General features: G+C 40.3%; 1 protein-coding gene across 6 annotated transcripts; it reads right to left on the minus strand.

Annotated features, from left to right (window-relative positions):
- Positions 1-616: 616 nt before the first annotated feature.
- nmu (neuromedin U) lies at positions 617-14,253 on the minus strand. 6 transcript variants are annotated; one of them, XM_055923020.1, is made up of 10 exons: positions 14,067-14,253; positions 11,719-11,774; positions 11,530-11,577; positions 11,247-11,300; positions 11,044-11,070; positions 10,863-10,913; positions 2,106-2,186; positions 1,246-1,299; positions 1,114-1,151; positions 617-813 (listed from the first exon to the last, which is right to left on the minus strand). In XM_055923020.1, the coding sequence occupies exons 1-9, from the start codon at positions 14,212-14,214 to the stop codon at positions 1,116-1,118; spliced, it is 555 nt and encodes a 184-aa protein (XP_055778995.1). In that variant the 5' UTR covers positions 14,215-14,253; the 3' UTR covers positions 617-813; positions 1,114-1,115. The 6 variants fall into 6 exon arrangements, with proteins under 6 accessions (XP_055778995.1, XP_055778994.1, XP_055778997.1 ...); XM_055923019.1 differs by having other exon boundaries at positions 617-836; XM_055923022.1 differs by lacking the exon at positions 11,247-11,300 and having other exon boundaries at positions 617-836.
- Positions 14,254-15,650: the final 1,397 nt, after the last annotated feature.

The following is a 15,650-nucleotide window of genomic DNA, read 5'->3' on the forward strand; positions in this document are numbered from 1 at the left end:
TGCTTCACACTCCCAACCTCCTCCATCCCCTACCCAGATCTAGCTTTCCAGGACACAGCAGCCTGCTCATGGGTCACTATCAGTCCACAGCCTTCCAGCTACTTCTTTCAAGAAAGATTTTTATTCCATTTTCCAGACCTGACTCTCCACAAATATTTTCCTAATTAACAAAACCATTAATCAAGCTTCAATGCTATAAGGTAAATAGAATTAGTACGTCATCAGAATGAGTTTACTTCTTCACCTGAATGTAATAGTTGGTAGCTGAAACAATGAGGTTTTGGTATATTGAGACTATAATCAGCCTTTCTGGTCTTTCGTCTGTTTGAAAGGTAGAGTTTAATCACAGAATGCAGGTGCAACATAACAGTGTTGGGTGAGATCTCAATCTTGTGTCATAGGAAATGTTTCAGAGAGAGACATTGTTTTTTGAGCACACTAAGTATGGTCAAGAGTATTGCAGCTCACACACACACACACACACACACACACACACACACACACACACACACACTCCTCTTGTGTGTTCACTGACAATTCTCCAGTTGCGTCAGGACCTCTTTGTGCAAGTTTCATAAGCAGTATGTCTTTTTGCAAAATCATGCAACCACAAAAATAACCATATAACAATGCTTTTAATTCAAAAGACACATCATCGAAACACAAATAAGACTTTTGGACAAACAAAGATTATTTTACTTAGACTCATTTCTTTGTTCTTCATTTTGTTTCTTCATTCTTTCAACATCATTTTGGTGGAGGTCTGGATCACTCTGATGGCTGTGCCTGTTCGGGTCTCCGGTTCTGTCATCTCTGTACAACGTATAGTAGGGACTCTGTAACACGTTGTTTTAAAGGGTCAAGGCCATGCAAGCACAAACACAGTAGGCTACTACTCATGATAATAATGATCATCTATGTTTTCACAGTAATAATTACCAAAGAGTTTCATGGAAACCTGCCTCCCCACTCTGTCAGATTACGGTTTGATATGTCCCCCCCCCCCCCCCCCCCCCCATTCCCAACCCTTTCAGGGTACACTAGTAAATGGACATCAGTGTTACAGCAGTGTTTACTAATGATAATGGCATTGAGAAATACCCTAAGCCTTACATTCACTCAAATTCTAGGGATCTTCTTCCATTTCTTGGCTGTAAGAAAGAAAAACAAATGTTACTGATGTATGAAATCAAATCAACTTTGGAATGGAGTTAATGCCTGTACCCTGAATGTGTGTATTCATACCCGATATAAGAAGTACCCTCTGCTCTGAATTCCCCCAGGTCCCTGGAGATGATCCTAAACAGAAAGCACAGAGGATATCAATGATCAGGCGATAGAAATTCAGGTATTGTCTTACTTGAGTAAGGCAGTATTTATTCAGCCGACAACCACTTTAAAATGAAAAAAGTCAACATTTCAGTTGGAACAGAAAGAAGTGTGCTAGATATCCTTGTTTATCTGTCTAAACTCCTTTTCCACTTATTTCATTCTTTCGTAGGCAAAACCATTAGAGCAGACGTCACTCCCATTGAGTCTCTGCAGTAAACAGACACAAACTAAGCGGAGCACTTTTCCACTCACAATTCTGATGTAGCTACTATGTGAACGCCAACCCCAGGTAGAATGAAGGATTAATTATGTTGAGTTAAAGCACAGCGATGTGGATGTTCACCTGTCAGATGCACTAATTTTAGACTGTAATTACCTGAATCATGGAAAAGAACAGCTAATGTAGACGAGTACAGAGAGTGACAATATGTGTAAAAAAGTAGCGTCTATACGCACAATGAAACAGTCTCATAATAGGACAACACACTGGAAAAATGACAAATCCTGTATGCATTGGCAAAGTGAAAAGAGAATAGCCTCCAGATGCACTAAATTGACTGCAAAGGGCACATCAAGAGTTTTAGCTCTCCCAATTAACTAAAAGCAAAGGGTGCTCACAATAACTTTAATCATTAGTATCACACTATAACAAAGCACTGCAAATTGTGGTGGCTTTGTTATATGCGAGTCCAAGAGACTACTGAGAGATTTCCTCTCCAAAGAAGTGACAGGTGCAGAGTAGATGTAAAACGGAACATGCAGAGTGTACGTACGCGGACCACAAACTCCTCTCCTCTCTCTCGTCTGGTATGGAGTTGAGGAACTAGCTGCAGGAGAGGGTGCATCACAGGGGACTGACACATCCACAAAACATCCACATACAGACAGACATGGAGAAACATGAACAACTGCCCGGACATAGAGACAGAGGGCTGCAGAGAGGAGTCCATATATACACACACACACACACACACACACACACACACACACACACACACACACACACACACACACACACGCACACACACACACACACACACACAAACATCCCATCCATACAGACACAAGTATGAATGCATGCTCCAATGGATGCACCCATGTGCACGAGCACATCCGTGCGAGGGCAGGCGCCCACAGACACACCAGGGTTGGGCTCAATTCAGAATTTTTGAATCAACTCCCATTCCACTCATGAGTTGAAATTCTAATTGAATTGGCCACACCCTACAGGATGTAGAATTTGAGTGACAAGCAGTAGAAGTTAATTCAGTGCATTTAAAATAAATCCCAATCAGTCATAGAACATGAGTTTCATTGAATCTGACTGGTCACACTTCCAGATAACAATAAGTATCACTTTTCTCTGGAATGTTCATATACTCTTTTAACATTAGTGCTTAGAATAGCCAATTATAATTCCACCAAACATTTAATTTGTTTGGCTTCTTTTTGAATCCCTCAAGGTCAACTTGAGGGTTAAACTAATGCATTCTGGGAAATGTGGTATTTTCCCCATATTGAACAAAATGTAAGTGATTAATGAAATATAATGAATATTCATAAACAGTTTGTTTTCCTTGATCGTTCCTTCAAGAGATTATTCTGAAATCAATCGTTTCAACAATATATTTTACGCATGTATATAATGACATGTTTTATGTTCAATATGTATATTTGTATAGACTACCAGGTACTTTACCCTGCACCTTAGACTGCTGCCATATGTACATAGTCATCGAACACTGGTCACTTTAATGTTTACATACTGTTTCTTCCACTTTATTTGTATTGTATTCTAGTCATGGCTTATCAGAGATAACTTATTTTGTAATTGTTTGCTAGGTATTATTGCACCGTTGGAGCTCGATTTGCAGATGTTATCGCAGGTGCAATGGATTGCTTGAACCACAAGCGGTGAAACACAAGCATTTCACCGCACCAGCGATAACATCTGAAAATCTGTGTACGTGAACAATAAACTTTGATTTGACTACACCTAATATAGAATAGGCATTTAAATTGAATTGAATTAAATTCTATTTACTTTCATTCGTATTCAAATTACAATTTTGTATCCTGTTTACTACCTCAATTCAAATTCCAGAATTTAATTGGAATTTGATGCATTCTCAATTCAATTCTGAATTGGGCAACACTGACACACACACATACAGTTGAAGTCAGAAGTTTACATACACCTTAGCCAAATACATTTAAACTCAGTTTTTCACAATTCTTGACATTTAATCCTAGTAAAAATTCCATGTCTTAGATCAGTTAGGATCACCACTTTAATTTAAGAATGTGAAATGTCAGAATAATAGTAGAGAGAATGATTTATTTCAGCTTTTATTTCTTTCATCACATTCCCAGTGGGTCAGATGTTTACATACACTCAATTGGTATTTGGTAGCATTGCCTTTAAATTGTTTAACTTGGGTCAAACATGTCAGGTAGCCTTCCACAAGCTTCCCACAATAAGTTGGGTGAATTCTGGCCCATTCCTCCTGACAGAGCTGGTGTAACGGAATCAGGTTCGTAGGCCTCCATGCTCGCACATGCTTTTAAAGTTTTGCCCACACATTTTCTATAGGATTGAGGGCAGGGCTTTGTGATGGCCACTCCAATACCTTGACTTTGTTGTCCTTAAGCCATTTTGCCACAACTTTGGAAGTATGCTTGGGGTCATTGACCATTTGGAAGACCCATTTGCGACCAAGCTTTAACTTCCTAACTGATGTCTTGAGATGTTGCTTCAATATATCCACATATTTTCCCTACCTCATGATGCCATCTATTTTGTGAAGTGCACCAGTCCCTCCTGCAGCAAAGCACTCCCACAACATGATGCTGTCACCCCCGTTCTTCACGGTTGGGATGGTGTTCTTCAGCTTGCAAGCCTCCCCTTTTTCCTCCAAACATAACAATGGTCATTATGGCCAAACAGTTCTATTTTTGTTTCATCAGACCAGAGGACATTTCTCCAAAAAGTACAATCTTTGTCCCCATGTGCAGTTGCAAACCGTAGTCTGGCTTTTTTATGGCGGTTTTGGAGCAGTGGCTTCTTCCTTGCCTTTCAGGTTATGTCGATATAGGACTCGTTTTACTGTGGATATAGATACTTTTGTACCTGTTTCCTCCAGCATCTTCACAAGGTCCTTTGCTGTTGTTCTGGGATTGATTTGCACTTTTCGCACCAAAGTACGTTCATCTCTAGGAGACAGAGCCCGTCTCCTTCCTGAGCGGTATGATGGATGCGTGGTCCCATGGCGTTTAAACTTGCATACTATTGTTTGTACATATGAACGTGATACCTTCAGGCGTTTGGAAATTGCTCCCAAGAATGAACCAGACTTTTGGAGGTCTACATTTCTTTTTCTGAGGTCTTGGCTGATTTCTTTTGATTTTCCCATGATGTCAAGCAAAGAGGAACTGAGTTTGAAGGTAGGCCTTGAAATACATCCACAGGTACATCGCCAATTGACTAAAATTATGTAATTTAGCCTATCAGAAGCTTCTAAAGCCATGACATCATTTTCTGGAATTTTCCAAATTGTTTAAAGGCACAGTCAACTTAGTGTATGTAAACGTCTGACCCACTGGAATTGTTATACAGTGATTTATAAGTGAAATAATCTGTCTGTGTCACGGCCGTTTATAAGAGTCGACCAGGGCGCAGCGTTTTGAGCGTACATACTTGTTTAATATAAGAATTTGCCACCAAAACAATAAACGAACATGTGACGCCAACGTAGTGCTCACAGGCAACTAAACATGGACAACTACCCACAAAACCAACATGGAAAATGGCAACCTAAATAGGCTCCCCAATCAGAGACAACGATAAACAGCTGTCTCTGATTGGGAACCCATCCAGGCCACCATCAACCTACATAACCCTAGACAATACAAAATCCCCATAGATAACAAACAAAAAAGACAAGACAAAAACCACTAGACAATACAAAAACTAAACAAACCACTCTTGTCACACTCTAACCTAAACAAATAATAAAGAAAGCAAATATAACTAAAGTCAGGGCGTGACAGTCTGTAAACAATTGTTGGAAAAATGACTTGTCATGCACAAAGTAGATGTCCTAACAGACTTGCCAAAACTATAGTTTGTTAACAAGAAATTTGTGGTTTGGTTGAAAAACAAGTTTTAATGACTCCAACCTAAGTGTATGTAAACTTCCGACTTCAACTGTACGCACACACACAGTCCTCAGTACAACCCTGTGTTCATTTGCAGACTCTGCATGTTTAGATCGACACATCACATAGTGACAGCACGCTCTCCACATGCAGGCCATGCCAGGACATTGAAGTGCTATACCTTCTCTAATAATGTAATGTACCAGCGTCATGCGTAGGTAACATTGAACAACATTTGGTGTGGGATGTCATTATGACGAAATTTAAGTGATGTCAGATAACCAATTACAATCAGTTAAATATGCATTTTCATGGCGTAATCACAATGTCTAGGAAAGACATCATATTTTGATTGTTATCTGGTTGACAAGTTTTACATTTCGTCAACTCAACTTGATTTTACTGTGCTAACATCCTCTGAGGATGAACTTTGCAAAGCCAATCTCTGCCCTGTGACTGTAAACAGAGCTATATCCTAAATTAATTAATGACGCCATCACAGGAAATAGAGGATGTCATTTCGGTGCCATTACAACGACTTGGAGACTTGAGATGAAAATTGTTGGCACTTAAAAATACAGTCTTCCATGAATTATTCAGACAGGGCAGAAAATTACTCCCTTCATTGTATTTTGTTTATCTAATTTACACTAATGATGTTCCCCTACGTCAGTCATTCTGATGACAGCGGAAGTGAGGGGGGCATGAGTAATTCCAATTCTATGCAAACAAGACAGGATACACTGTTGTGTAAACAGGTGTGTCATGCACCCCAAAAATGTGAGGGGGCACAAAGTATGTGAAAATAGCTAGGGGGTGGTCTGTAGGGGGGCTAGGCCCCCGTCCATAAGTTAGAGAATTTAGCATTTTTCAAACACCTGAAACACCTTTTTCCTGCATAATCCTTATGCTTAATTCCATATCATTAAAAAAAATGCATATCTAAGCATTCCTCTTGAGCTGTCTGTATCCTCGTGACTGGGGAATATTTTTTTTAAGAAACGAAGTGCTCTATTTTATTTTAACCTAACACAATGGTAAATCTAAGCGCATGCAGTAGTGCTATACGTTCAGGGGTGTGTCAGAAATATTTGTGCCATTTTCACTATCACCATTATCGGCACACTTGCTGGCGTTGGCTCGAAAGGGCTGGGTTTTGATTAATAAACAAGTTGTGGGTATGTTGAGGCATGGCCCCTCACTGGCCAATCAGAACGTGCGCCATGGTGAAATATGTGGTTGCTTCGAGCTGTGTATTTACGTTTTTTTATGTATTGCCTTGGAATCAACTCCAATGTTAGTCTGTTATAGTTTGTTAAATAGCTTAAGGAAGACAAATAACAAAATGTAGACCTAGCTTTGCTAAATTGAACCCATTTGTAGTCCACTTTGTTCTAAGTAATTACATGGCTTCAATAGCATTCACACTGATATAGGGGCCAGACCTACTGTAAATTGCATTACAGCTGAGCATGGACATGCCAAACGTTATCAATAAGCAAGATTAAATTATTTATTGATAAGGCCTAAAAAGAGAATGAATAAGTCTAATCAAATTCTAAACAAAACAACTTGTTTTAAATAGACTATGTTACACTTAAAAGGCACCATAATTTCTCCCCGTGGGCATCTAATATTAAAACAACGCAGACTATGCAGGGTTTATGCGCCTCCAAACTTTTCACAGTTGCTGGACTTTGATCCAATATAAATAGAAACGGAGAATGTCCACTCACCGTTATACTGCGCCCAAACATAATCAGAACCATTTTAAAGATCAGGTAGCCTTCACCCACCTCCAGAAGTTGCATTGCAAGCGTGCCACGGACTTTGTCACCATAAAACCAAGAAGGTGAATCATTCTAATAAGTTGTGGTAATAAAATTTAAAGAAAAACATTCCGTTTTTTTTAAACAACAAATAAATGTATCATAAAATCACCAGGATAAAAAAAAAGACGCATTTCTGTTGAACAAGCCTTCGTTATAGTAGGTTTTGAACATATGAAACGGAAAACAAGCCATTTTTACAGACCAGATAACTTCTAAATATGAGGTTCACCGGTATTCACCGAAGTTCTCATCTTCCGTTTCATGATGGGCATGGACCCATAGCCTACATCATGGAGGGGGTTTTACGCACGTCCAAAACCTGACCTGCATGGCTAAAATAATGTGGGCCTGCCTACAATACATAGATAAAAAGGGAATGTCAGCTCACTGTTTGACTCCTCTCAAACTTTATATTTTAATAAAGCTTTGGTGATTAAGATTTATTTCCAAGCAGTCTCAGGAGCCAAACCCTTTATCGACAGTCTTGACTTCTTCATAATTGCATTGGGCAAACAAAAAAAGCCTTAATTGAGAGGGGAGGCTATGCTTGGTTTTTAATCAAATAAAACGAAATGGGAAAAAACGTTTTTTTCTATTTCTAAATACAAAGTATACAGGCACCAAAAGCACATTATGCTACTGTTGTTCCATGCACGTATGGGTAGTGTGAGTCACGGCTGTATAGGCTGTGTTTCCACTGTCAAAAAAGACGCAGGCCTCCTAATTGTCCTTAGGATTTCTAAGCAAACAGCTGGAGGCAGTGCTTTCTCCTATAGAGCTCCATTTTTATGGAATGGTCTGCCTACCCATGTGAGAGACGCAGACTCGGTCTCAACCTTTAAATCTTTACTGAAGACTCATCTGTTCAGTAGGTCATACGATTGAGTGTAGTCTGGCCCAGGAGTGTGAAGGTGAACGGAGCAACGAACCACCCTTGTTGTCTCTGCCTGGCCGGTTCCCAACTCTCCACTGGGATTATCTGCCTCTAACCCTATTACAGGGGCTGAGTCACTGGCTTACTGGTGCTCTTCCATGCCGTTCCTTGAGTGGGTTGAGTCACTGACGTGATCTTCCTGTCTGGGTTGGCACCCCCCCTTGGGTTGTGCCATGGCGGAGATCTTTGTGGGCTATACTCGGCCTTGTCTCAGGATGGTAAGTTGGTGGTTGAAGATATCCCTCTAGTGTTGTGGGGGCTGTGCTTTGGCAAACTGGGTGGGGTTATATCCTGCCTGTTTGGCCCTGTCCGGTGGTAACATCGGATGGGGCCACAGTGTTTCCTGACCCCTCCTGTCTCAGCCTCCAGTATTTATGCTGCATTAGTTTATGTGTCGGGGGGCTAGGGTCAGTCTGTTATATCTGGAGTACTTCTCCTGTCTTATCCGGTGTCCTGTGTGAATTTAAGTATGCTCTCTCTAATTCTCTCTTTCTTTCTCTCTCTCTGAGGACCTGAGCTATAGGACCATGCCTCAGGACTACCTGGCATGATGACTCCTTGCTGTCCCCAGTTCACCTGGCCGTGCTGCTGCTTCAGTTTCAACTGTTCTGCCTGCTGCTATGGAACCCTGACCTGTTCACCGGACGTGCTACCTGTCCCAGACCTGCTGTTTTCAACTCTCTAGAGACAGCACCGGTAGGGATACTCTTAATGATCGGCTATGAAAAGCCAACTGACATTTACTCCTGAGGTGCTGACTTGTTGCACCCTTGACAACTACTGTGATTATTATTGTTTGACCATGCTGGTCATTTATGAACATTTGAACATCTTGGCCATGTTCTGTTATAATCTCCACCCGGCACAGCCAGAAGAGGACTGGCCACAACTCATAGCCTGGTTCCTCTCTAGGTTTCTTCCTAGGTGTGGGTCCTTTCTAGGGAGTTTTTCCTAGCCACCGTGCTTCTACACCTGCATTGCTTTCTGTTTGGGGTTTTAGGCTGGGTTTCTGTACAGCACTTTGAGATATCAGCTGATAAGAAGGGCTATATAATTAAATTTGATTTTGATTTTGATTTAATTTGATAATGCCATTACCCGCTAAGCCAGCTTTTGGTTGGTCTTAAATATCCCTATCAGCACTGCCTGAAATGATCACTTTGGATCATATTTTTAAGGACACACCTTGAGATATTGGGAACCTACACTATATATACAAAAGTATGTGGACACCCCTTCAAATTTGTGGATTCGGCTATTTCAACCACACCCGTTGCTGACAGGTGTATAAAATCGAGCACACAGCCATGCAATCTCCATAGAAAATATTAAATGGCCTTACTGAAGAACTAAGTGACTGTCAACGTGGCACCGTCATAGGATGCCACCTTTCCAACAAGTCAGTTTGTCAAATTTCTGCCATGCTAAAGCTGCCCGGTCAACCGTAAGGGCTGTTATTGTGAAGTGGAAATGTTTAGGATCAACAATGGCTCAGCTCCGTAGCGCATAAAAATCATCTGTCCTCGATTGCAACACTCACTAACAAGTTCCAAACTGCGTCTGGTAGCAACGTCAGCACAATAACTGTTCATCGGGAGCTTCATGAAATGGCTTTCCATGGCCGAGTAGCAGCACACAAGCCTAAGATCACCATGTGCAATGCCAAGTGTCGGCTGGAGTGGTGTAAAGCTTGCCACCATTGGACTCTGGAGCAGTAGAAATGCATTTTTTAAAATGATCAATCACACTTAACCATCTAGCAGTCCGATGGAGGAATCTGGGATTGGCGGATGCCAGGAGAATGCTACCTGCTGGAATGCATAGTGCCAAGTGTAAAGTTTGGTGGAGGAGGAATAATAATCTGTGGCTGTTCATTGTTCGGACTAGGCTCCTTAGTTCCAGTGAAGGGAAATCTTAATCTTGATTTTGGAATGAGATGTTAGATGAGCAGGTGTCCACATACACTACATCACCAAAAGTATCTGGGCTAGCTAAAGCCAACTTCATAAAATTGCTAGGTGACTAGTAGTATTACAGAGAAACAACTACAAAAAAATGGACAAATCTGACCCCTATGGGCATGACGCCTCTGTGTGGACACATGCCGCACCTAAAATAGTTTAAGAAAGTGTGCATCTTGCATGCAGAGCAAGAGACAAGGGGAAGGGAAGCACTTTGGCAGGTGGAGCAGTGTTTTTTCAACCTTTTTCATACCAGGGATGGGAAAACTGTGGTATTTCCTATACCAGAAACCTACGGTCCGATCTCCTTGGAGGACAACTCTTGAGAAGTTAACAAGCTGGGCAGCAATAGAGTGTGTGTTTGTGTGAGCGGGCATGCATTTTGAGAACGTGAGAGCTGGGGTAATGTGATATGCAGCAAAGTGTCTGCAATTCATAACTCGAAATATTTGGTTTACTCCGGAAATAAAAACTAAGCTAAAACCTAACACTTTTTCAAGATAAAAATTCACGTTATGGAATAAAAAAGGTAATACAATACTAAAAACACAGTACAAGTAACAGATAATAAAACAAAAATGCAATGTGCCTTCGTGTCAAGCCGCAAAGCAGTGCACAGTGAAATTGAGCTTTAACCCAACTTACCGCCCCCTCTGTTAAGCCAGCACCTTGTTGCTTAACATAATGAAATAAAAACTGTATACGCAAGCAAACACATACACGCACAAAAAAAAAATTGTCAAAAGGTTGGATGTTGATTGCATTGATATTAGTTACCCTTAGTGAACACTTTTCAATAGACGGATGAAACAGATGCCGCACTTACCCTTTTACTAGGATTGTCCCGTCCTTTCTGCAACGACAATGAAATAAAACAAAATTTACTCGAGAATGATTGAACACTGCAAATCTGAATATACATGCAACTGTGTTGTGCTCACATAGTAGGATAAACCACAATGTGTGCATTTATACTTGTGATATGATTATTGTTTGAGCTACTATGCTGGAACACGAAGGGTGGAATACCTTAGACTTCTGTACAAGCATCAACACACAGAGTTCTCCTAAAACATTGGGTATCTAGGGTAGCAACCAGAGAGCAGGGGGGAAGAGGTGAGCGCAATCATCTGATACGGTTGTACACCATTTTCATTTCAAACCTGTCATTGACTATTTTACATTTCATCATAATTGGAATTGATCCTGAACTTGAAAATATGAGAGAGGTTCAGAGAAAGAAAACATTGAACATTCATCCATTCTCTTCCGCACTTTCATATGAACATTTCATTATTCTAGTCTTACTCACCCGAAATGGCAGGTCTGCAGAAAGGTAGGATGAGCACACATCTTCTAGCTATGGGAGACAAGACGCGTGTTGTTATGAGAGAGGGAGTAAACATGTCTCTGTATTGCAAAGGAGAGAAACAACTCAGTCTTAGCATGGGAAAATGGAGAGAGAGAGAGAACAGAGAGACACTGTAGTTCTGTGGCCTACCTGTTTGAGAAGCTGGTACTGGTCTATTGTTGCTCTCTGCTGTTGTATTGGAGAACCTTCCATTGAAACACAGGCAGACATGAGTATCATTACATCATCACATTGATGCTGTATCACTGAGCTAATAGGAGTGTGTATATCGTGATTAAAAACCATAACAATCCATTTTGAGTGGATCATAGTCATAAACTAATGCATTTTGACAATATGACAGGAGGATGGGAACTTGGAGAGTGTATTGAAGTTTTCTGTGTTATCCTGGGGTCATATTTATTCAAAAACTCAGTGACCAACTAACTATGAACCAACAGCTCTGTATCCCAAAAGTGTACTGACATCCAACAATGGTCTTTCTTTAAACCACTATTTTCCCTTATAGATCCCTCTTTCCCTCTTCTGTCCTTCTTTTTGTCTGAATTGTCCTAACAGCACACAGCAATAGCTCTGTTATCTCTTCCTGTCACCATCGCGGTTTAAATGTCTCTAAACACCTGTGCCAATTATCACATGAGAGCATCAAAGCCGCGATCATTCGCTCAATGTCACCGCAAATAACCCTTAACAAATACAATTTATCACGTCACTGAAGAGTGATTGACACGATTGCCATTCTGAATCTATTTCTGTCTCAATCATTTGTGACATTATTGCTGTTTGGAGTTGAATCCAAGCCAATGTTTAGAGTCATTACAATGTTGCCTGAGTTGCCCAGAGTTTGCCTGCCTCAGATTATGCTGACATGTCTCTAAGGGGGGGGGGGGGGGGGGGGGGGGGGTAATTGTAGGAGATTCAAACTGTCTGTCATAGAACAAAGAAAGGAGTGAGAAGAGGGCCATGCATGAAATAAATAGAGAGAAATTACCAGTGCAGTGAATACACTAAAAATCATAATTTTACCAAAACAAATGTCTAGCTGCAACAATGTCACAATAGATGTTATTCCCAGAAAGGTTTGACAGTACTCATGGGTAAATTTGAAACTAATGATCAGGCTCATCCACAACAAGTTCCAATAGGATGTCCCATTATGGTTCAAAATACAGTGAAATGAACTGATGGTGGATTAGGAGGTCATTCCCTTTCCAACTTTTGTCAGTTATGTATGTTACATGGCTATGGGGGAGTCATAAAAGTGTAGCCTAATTCCATACTCAAAAATAGGGCTGGATTTCCCAAAATCATCATAGCACTAAAATCATATTTCTTCCAGTTAGTTTGAATAGAATTAACATGACCTTTACTGTTACTGTACCTCCTGTAAGATGCTTTTAGGAAACCCAGCCCAGGGCTGTTCAATTCCAGTACTGGAGGGCCGAAACACTTCTGGTTTTGTTTCTATCTGGTAGTTAAGACCAGTTGCACTCACCTGGTCTCCCAGGTCTGAATTAGTCCCTTATTAGAAGGAGAAGACGAAAACCAGAAGTGTGTCGGTCCTGCAGCCCTAGAACAACAGGTTGCAACGCCGCAGTACTGGTGGTGGGAGTTTATAGGCTTACACCAGTGATTTAACCGCGTTTATAATCAATTCATTTCCAGTCAGAGAAAATCCCATAAACGAAAATATAGTCTTGGATAATAGGTTATATAGGCTAAATGAAAAACATCGTTGTAATGAACGGTCGCCCTCCGATCAAATCTAGCACTCTTATTGTAGCAACGAGCTGGGAGACACCAGGCCCTCTTCAGAACAAAGTACATTTACCAGTTGAAAGTGCTGAAAGTGTTGATGACAGGGCAAACGTTTAATTAAATGCAACAGGCAACAATCGCCACTCATTTACCAATAATTATCATAACAATCTGCAGTTAAGGTAGACTTGAGTAAATGTCAAGTTTTTAAATATTTCTCCAACCTTCTCTCCTTTGGGCAGGTTCCCAAGAATGTGTAATTACGCACAATAATATAATGTTTGGCATGTGAAATAATCTTGAGTTGAAATATTGACATGGGTCTATTCATATTGTAAGGGATTAAAATACAACTACCTTGGGTCTACAGATAAATAAATACAAATCAGGAATTGTACACATTAAAGCAAACAAAGTGAGATGATTGATGAACTTAATTTTATTTTGTAGTCTAAACAAATGTCTATATTTTAAGCGTTTATATTGTTGTTGTTGAGCTTGTTGATTAGGCCAATTAGCAATTTATGTTGCCCAAATTCAATGGTTTGGAAAAACCTTTGATTACAACTTTACATGTTTCATAACCTATTAAATTAGGCTACAGCAAACCCGCAAACATTTTCCATTGCTTAATAACGTTTTTCGTTTTAACATCTTGACTTGGACCTTTAGCAATGCACAAGACCCAAAGCATGCTCAAAATATATTATTAAACTTACTTTTGCAGATGGGGATCGCTGAGATGAGGAGAACAAGGAGGATGAGGCTCGCGCTGCTGAGCGGGTTCATTGCGCTGGTGCTGAGGCTGCTCATGTAGCTTGCGCTGCCGCTCTGAGAGACTCTGGTTTGACACTGAGGGGTCTTCATAATTACTTCTCTCTGGTTGCTATTGGCTTGTGTTCTTGTTTATCTGTGATAAATACTATTCCACCGGAACAATTTTAAAACACGAGGTCACACCCTCTCTACATCAATGACACTACACTGCGTCATTAATTCCACATCACATGCATAGGCTACACTAGGCTGTGGCCTATCTAATTGATGATTGAGGCTAAGAGGAAACGTGATGCTATACATCAATAATATTCTTCCTGAACAAATACACGAATGAGATAACAGCATATGTTTGACAAAATGTGTCTAAATCCAGGCCTTTAAAACACCAACATAATGAAATAGATACTGTAGCCTAAGGAACTTACAGTTGAAGTCAGAAGTTTACATACACCTTAGCCAAATACATCTAAACTCGGTTTTTCACAATTCCTGACATTTAATCCTAGTGAAAATTCCCTGTTTTAGGTTAGTTAAGATCACCACTTTATTTTAAGAATGTGAAATGTCAGAATAATAGTAGAGAGAATGATTGATTTCAGCTTTTATCTCTTTCATCACATTCCCAGTGGGTCAGAAGTTTACACACTCAATTAGTATTTGGTAGCATTGCCTTTAAATTAACTTGGGTCAAACGTTTCGGGTAGCCTTCCACAAGCTTCCCACAATAAGTTGGGTGAATTCAGACCCATTCCTCCTGACAGAGCGGGTATAACTGTGTCAGATTTGTAGGCCTCCTTGCTCACACACACTTTTTCAGTTCTGCCCACACATTTTCTATAGGATTGAGGTCAAGGCCTTGTGATGGCCACTCTAATACCTTGACTTTGTCGTCCTTAAGCCATTTTGCCACAACTTTGGAAGTATGCTTGGGGTCATTGTCCATTTGGAAGACTCATTTGCAAACAAGCTGTAACTTTCTGACTGATGTCTTGAGAATAAGCTGTCTGTAAACAATTGTTGGTGAAATTACTTGTGTCATGCACAAAGTAGATGTCCTAACCGACTAGCCAAAACTATAGTTTGTTCACAAGAAATTTGTGGAGTGGTTGAAAAACGAGGTTTAATGACTCCAACATAAGTGTATGTAAACTTCCGACTTCAACTGTATATCCTCAACAGTAAATCAAATGTGTCCAGAGACTTGACAAGAAAGTGACAAGAAGTAATGAAAACACAATATTTAACAAGACTTTAAAATGGAACTGTGGGAATTGAACTCTATAAAGACCTAGGCGATTGTTAAAAGGAATGTTTAGCTTTTAGGGACCAAAAAAACAAGACCTAGAGACTCTATGGCTACAAGTTTTCAATTTTGCTTATTGAACTTCAACTGCTGAAAGAATACTGAATAAAGAATAAAGAAACTGCTGAAGAGTATTTCCTGTATGGGGAAGATGGACTCAAGTGAACGTTGACAACTTCCAGTGAACGTTGACAACTTCCAGCACATTACTGGCGTGGAC

Source organism: Salvelinus fontinalis, chromosome 5 (genome assembly GCF_029448725.1).
Source record: "Salvelinus fontinalis isolate EN_2023a chromosome 5, ASM2944872v1, whole genome shotgun sequence".
Classification (NCBI taxonomy): domain Eukaryota; kingdom Metazoa; phylum Chordata; class Actinopteri; order Salmoniformes; family Salmonidae; genus Salvelinus; species Salvelinus fontinalis.